The 6,000-nt window shown below is 42.6% G+C and overlaps 1 protein-coding gene across 2 annotated transcripts in view; it reads right to left on the bottom strand.

Moving 5' to 3' along the window:
• Positions 1,898-6,000, bottom strand: part of GALNT15 (polypeptide N-acetylgalactosaminyltransferase 15) — a 41,271-nt gene continuing 37,168 nt past the window's right edge. Inside the window, exon 10 of one of the 2 annotated variants that reach the window (XM_021068276.1) lies at positions 1,898-4,400. In XM_021068276.1, the coding sequence (XP_020923935.1) occupies positions 4,254-4,400 (147 nt within the window). In that variant the 3' untranslated portion in view covers positions 1,898-4,253. 2 annotated transcript variants of the gene reach the window in all.

The raw sequence follows: 6,000 nt of genomic DNA, 5'->3' as shown, positions 1-6,000 counted from the left end.
CAAACCCACATCCTCATGGATACTAGTCAGGTTTGTTAACCGCTGAACCATGACAGGAACTTGAAGAAACTTTAATTTTCAAACATGAATCTGATCTGTTTGGGCTGAGTTTGCCAACTCTAACCCTCAGAGAGAAATGACCATGGTGACTCTGTTTGAGAGCCAAGTCAGGCAGGCTGCTTATGTCATGATGGCACAGTGCATTGCTATGTAGAGACTTTATTAGTGATGAGAAAATATTGACATTCCAGTCCTGTGGAAAGAACTAAACCAGCAAAGATCCTTACAATATTAAGAAAAAAAAAGCCTTAGGACACACTTCCATACTTAAAAAGCACATTTCACAGAATAAGAGGTTGAAACTGCAAAGATATTGGAGACAGGAGGGACTGTTACTAGAAATAGCAGAGGAGGGAGTTCCCATTGTGGCACAACAGAAATGAATGCAACTAGTAACCATGAGATTTCAGGTTCGATCCCTGGCCTCGCCCAGTGGGTTAATTATTTGGCATTGCCATGAGCTGTGGTGTAGTTTGCAGATGCAGCTGGAATCCTGCGTGGCTGTGGCTGTGGCATAGGCCAGCAGCTGTAGCTCTGATTTGACCCTTAGCCTGGGAACCTCCATATGCCACAGGTGCGGCCCTAAAACGCAAAAAAAAAAAAAAAAAAAGGAAAGAAATAGCAGAGGATTCTCAAATCCTGAAAACATCACCTCTTTGGCTATTGCACTTAATATAATCATTTGGAATATGCCCAGGTCAATGTGTTTGAATAATTTGGGCAGGACTTAGGTGATTTGGGCTTTGGCCAGACAAGTTGCATTTAAATTTTTTTAGAATTTTAATACAATATTAAAGGTTACTTTCCATTTGTAGTTGTTACCAAGTATTGGCTCTATTCCCCATGTGTGCAATACATCCTTGAGCCTCTCTTACACCCGGTAGTCATTGTATTTTTTGGACTTCACATGTAAGCACCATCATACACTACTTATGTTTGTCTGACTTATTTCACTTAGCATGATGCCCTCCAAGTCATATTGCTGTAAATGGCAAAGTCCAAACAAGCTGCATTTTTAACAGAGCTAAAGAATAAGCATAAGCAATGGACATAATGTATGAAGTTGGGTCCATTAAGGCAATCCATGTCAACGTCCAGATCTGGTGACGCTTTTTCATGCCTCTCAGTGGAAAATGGAAGGCTCCCTTTGGGGTGGGTGCATGACCTGTAATGATGTCAGTTTCTTGCACAGTCATGCACCATCATTGTAGACCCAGGGGGGCCTTACTGATCTGTAGGAGCTGGGATTCTACGTTGGCCAGTGGGATCTATGGCATTGAGACCCAAGAGGAAATAGACCAGGGTCCCTCCAAGGATGACATCTGCTTTCATTGTGAAATAGCACAGACAGTGTTGGGCTCTTGACTGTGGGCTGAATACCTCTCTCTATCCAATCAGTGGGATACTTGATAATGATGGCGAAATTGGAGGCAATGATAGATTCAGTCCTAAACCCCAAAGGATAAAGGCCAATCATAAAACACAGGTGTACAAGTGAAACTCTTTATCTTCCAGCTGCCAGTTTTCTCTACTTTTTAAGTGATCGCTGTGGATAAAATCAGAACTGAACCCATAGAGAAGAGAATTTGAACACTCTGTTACTCTATGAGGAAGAGAAGCTTGGATTTCTTTTAGAACTAAATGGAGGCATCTGTTTAGCTTAAATTAAGGGTCTTTAAGTACCAGCCAGGGACTGAGTTGACAGCCATTTCTGTAATAAAGTAATAAATCATGGGGATGCTTAAGGAAGCAAGAAACACCACATTCTCGCTTTGTACAACCAATTAAGCAATAAGCCATCTGGGTCCTTTTGTTAATTACTGTCAAACACAACTTATACAATTGAATTCAGCCTTTTATTTAATTATATTAATTTATTCCAGCAACTTCAAATACAAACAATGCCAATAACAAAGTTCATTTGAAAAATAGAGGTCTTGGAGTTCCTGTCGTGGCTCAGTGGTTAGTGAACCTGACTAGCATCCATGAGGACACAGGTTCGATTCCTGGTCTCGCTCAGTGGGTTAAGGATCTGGCATTGCCCTGAGCTGTGGTGTAGGTCGCAGACTTGGCTCGAATCCCATTGCTGCTGTGGCTCTGGCACAGGCCAGTGGGTACAATTCCGATTGGACGCCTAGCCTGGGAATCTCCATATGCCTTGGGTGCAGCCCTAAAAAGACAAAAAGACCCCCCAAAAAAGAAAAGAAAAATAGAGGTCTTGTTTAATGTTTATTTTTCAACCATTAATACCCTTTACACGGTTGCCATCTGAGAACTTTTAGCTCTGTCTCAGCCTCAGGATGTTAGGGGAGTTCGTGTTTAATATAGACAAGTCTGAAGGAAGAAGACTGTGGTTGGATCTCTTCTCTCAATGGGGTGATAAATCTCTAGATCAGTGCTATCCAGGCAGCCTGTCCACACTGATGGAATGTTCTGTCATCTGTGCTGGCCAACACAGTGACTATTGAGTCCTTGAAATGTGACCATTACGACTGAGGAGCTGAATCTAAACTTTCTTTAATTTTAATGAATTTACGCATAGATAGCCCTGTGTGGCCAGGGCCCCTAGCCCAGGTCCAGAGTGTGTTCTGAGGAAGGAGAAATGCAGTTGGCCATTGACTTCAGCAGGTAGAGAAGGGATGCACAGTGATGACGTGTATTGTTTGGAAACCCTCACTTCCTACGCAGTGTTTCTTATTTGAGACAGCCAGAGGAGAGCAACGTCTTTGAGGAGAGAGTTCTAAGTTGACCATGTGGAGAGGGAGCTCCATTTGGAAGAGACATGGACAATGTCTTTTTTTTTTTTCCTTTTTACAGCCACACCCGCGGCATATGGAAGTTCCTAGGCCAGGGGTCTAATTGGAGCTGCAGCTGCCGGCCTACACCACAGCCACAGCAACACCAGATCTGAGCTACATCTGTGACTTATGCTGCAGCCTGCAGCGATGCCAGATCCTTAACCCACTGAGCGAGGCCAGGGATCAAACCTCCATCCTCATAGACACTATATTGTGTTCTTAATCCACTGAGCCACAGTGGGCACTCCAACAATGTCTTCTTAATTGCAGAACCAACCCCCAACTCTTATGGCCGAACCAGGTGGGCTGTAAGAGAGGCTTCCAGCTTTCACAAGCGTGGGCTCTGTATCTGCCATGGCTGAATGTTCAGAGGTGGGCATATCTGGGGGTCCCAGACATCTGGGACTCAGAGACAGCCCTGTCAGTTCTCATGGACATTAACACCCAACTCTAGTTCCCTCTCATAACAGTTCTGGCCCAGACGCTGGCATTTTGCTTTCAGTGAGGTTTGCCTCTTTGCAAAGGTGTCTCGTTCTGATCCAGTCAATGCAAAACCTGTTACAGGGCATCCGAAGAGTTTCTCAACTGTACACCCTTCTGGTAGTGGGAGTGTTCAGTCTAAGCTGACCCAACACCGATGACTAAAGAGAAGCATATTGCATGAAACCTGATTGTGGTTAATTAAGCTAGAGAGCGGCCAGGGCAGGGTGAATGGAGGTAGAAATTTCCAAGGAAGTTCTCATAAACAGGAAAACCTCTATTCCAGGTCTGCTGACTCTTTTCAGCTGCTAGGCTGAGCTAAAGAAGTGGGCCAATTCTCCCTCCCACCCTACTTTTCTCTTGGCAGCTTGTTTCCCTTCTCTCCTCTGAGCTATGGCTCAACCAATGTACATGTAATCTGACTCATAAGCCTGATCCAAAGGTTTTTGGATGTCAGGCCTTTGCACTCTCTTCACACTTTAATTTTCATGGTCAGCTACCCAGACAATTCAAGGTAAGACCATTTGAAATAAATTGAGGGATTGGAATTGTGTATCCTGAAGGTATCAACAGGCCTCTTTCCTTCATCAGAGAAAAAAGCAATTTTTAGTGCTCAATGGAAAAACAAAAAGCAATACAAGAATCTTCTGTACTATGCATTGGGCATCTCCTAGTGATGAAGACAATGAGACAACGGGTCCATGGTTTTGTTTTGTTTTGTCTTCCTCAACAGCCAGGGGTCCATGAAATAAGGGGCCAGAAGGAAAGACTTTCTATATTCATTTGAGGAGCTTTGGTCTCTGTTCTCACCACTGCACAGACACCATGGTCTGCTCCATGAAAGGCACAGGCTGCTGTGGTTCGCTGGGGTGGAACTGCAGCGGCCCCACTTCTCTCTCCCTTCTGACATGGCACTCATCGTTCATCCACAGTGCTGACGTTGTCAAAGTGCCACAGCTGGCTGGCCTTTCCATCGCACTCGCGCAAGTACAGGTCTTTATTGTTCTCCTGACCCACAGCTTCCATGCATCTCCCAGAAAGAATGTGAACAATCATTCCATTCTGAAAAGAGAGGGAAAAAATAAAGAAGAAAGAAAACTGGTCAGTCCCCTGCAGTCAGCAAACACCCATTTGTGCTAATCAATCATTAAGAGAATAGTTGAGGTGGTATGAACTGGTCTGGTAAGGGACTACCGTATTTTAGTTAATATATAATAGCTTAGGAGGCCCTAAAATTTAGAGATCATTCAGAGCCTTTGGGTCATTAATTCTATTATTACCGTGGTTGGGTAATTATGCTATTTCTTAGAGAGCTCTGGCTAGCAAAATGCCATTGTAAAGATCATGTTCAGTCTTTTTTTTTTTTTTTTTTTTTTTTTTTTTGAGATTTCTTGGGCCGCTCCCGCGGCATATGGAGGTTCCCAGGCTAGGGGTCGAATCGGAGCTGTAGCCTCCAGCCTACGCCAGAACCACAGCAACGCGGGATCCGAGCCGCGTCTGCAACCTACACCACAGCTCACGGCAACGCCGGATGGTTAACCCACTGAGCAAGGGCAGGGATCGAACCCGCAACCTCATGGTTCCTAGTCGGATTCGTTAACCACTGCGCCACGACGGGAACTCCATGTTCAGTCTTTATACTGTATTGTTGACCATGAAAATTAAAGTGTGAAGACAGTGCAAAGGCCTGATATCCAGAACACTATGGATCAAGAGATTGCATTGTTATCACTGTACTTGTACATTTATGCTTTCGAAAGGATTTAATTTCATCTCTACTGTTTGTTAATCTCCACAATTTAACAAGATTAAATTACAGTTGAGAGTAAGACTTTAAGGATACACCGAAGGCCTGTGGACAATTACAGCTGCTTCCTGCTCAAAATCTACCAAATTTAATACTGAATCTAGCCACCCCCTTTCAAGAAAAAAATCAGTTTCTTTATAAAAAATTAACCTTAACCAACAATGCTGATAATGTCTGTTTGTTTATTTATATATATAATTCACATGCCATAATAGTCACTCTTCTAAAGTATGCAACTCAGTGGATTTTTAGTATATTCACGAAATATTTGTGGCCATCACCACTTTCTAATTGCAAAACATCTCATCACTGTAAAAGGAAACTCATTATCCATTAGCAGTCACCTCCAATTCTTCCCTCCTTCTAACCCCTGGAAATCACTCATTTACTTTTTTTATTTATGGATTTGTCTCTTCTTGACATTTCATATAAATGAAATCATATAATATGTGGACTTCTGTGACTAGCTTCTTTCATTGGGCATAATATTTTCATCCATGTTGCAGCACAAAAGAATCTGATCTTTCTTTCTTTCTCTCTCTATTTTTTCCTTTCTTTATTTCTTCCTTTCTTTCTTTTTGTAGTGGTACAAATATACAACATAAAACTTTCCATCTTAACCATTTTTAAGTGTGAAATGTAGTACTGCTAAGTAGATTCACTTGCTGTGAAACAGATCTCCAGAACGGTTTCTTTCAAAACTGAAACTCTATCCCCATGAAACAACTTTCCTTCCCCTCCTACCCGTTGTACATGGTAACCACCATTCTATTTTTCATTTGTCTGAATCTATTTTGAATACATCAAGTAAGTGGAATCACATAGTATTTGTCTTTTTGTGACTAGCTTACTTCA

Source organism: Sus scrofa, chromosome 13, assembly GCF_000003025.6.
Source record: "Sus scrofa isolate TJ Tabasco breed Duroc chromosome 13, Sscrofa11.1, whole genome shotgun sequence".
In the NCBI taxonomy this organism is placed as follows: domain Eukaryota; kingdom Metazoa; phylum Chordata; class Mammalia; order Artiodactyla; family Suidae; genus Sus; species Sus scrofa.
The sequence above is the reverse complement of the archived record's forward strand: the minus strand, read 5'-3'. Positions and strand labels throughout refer to the sequence as shown.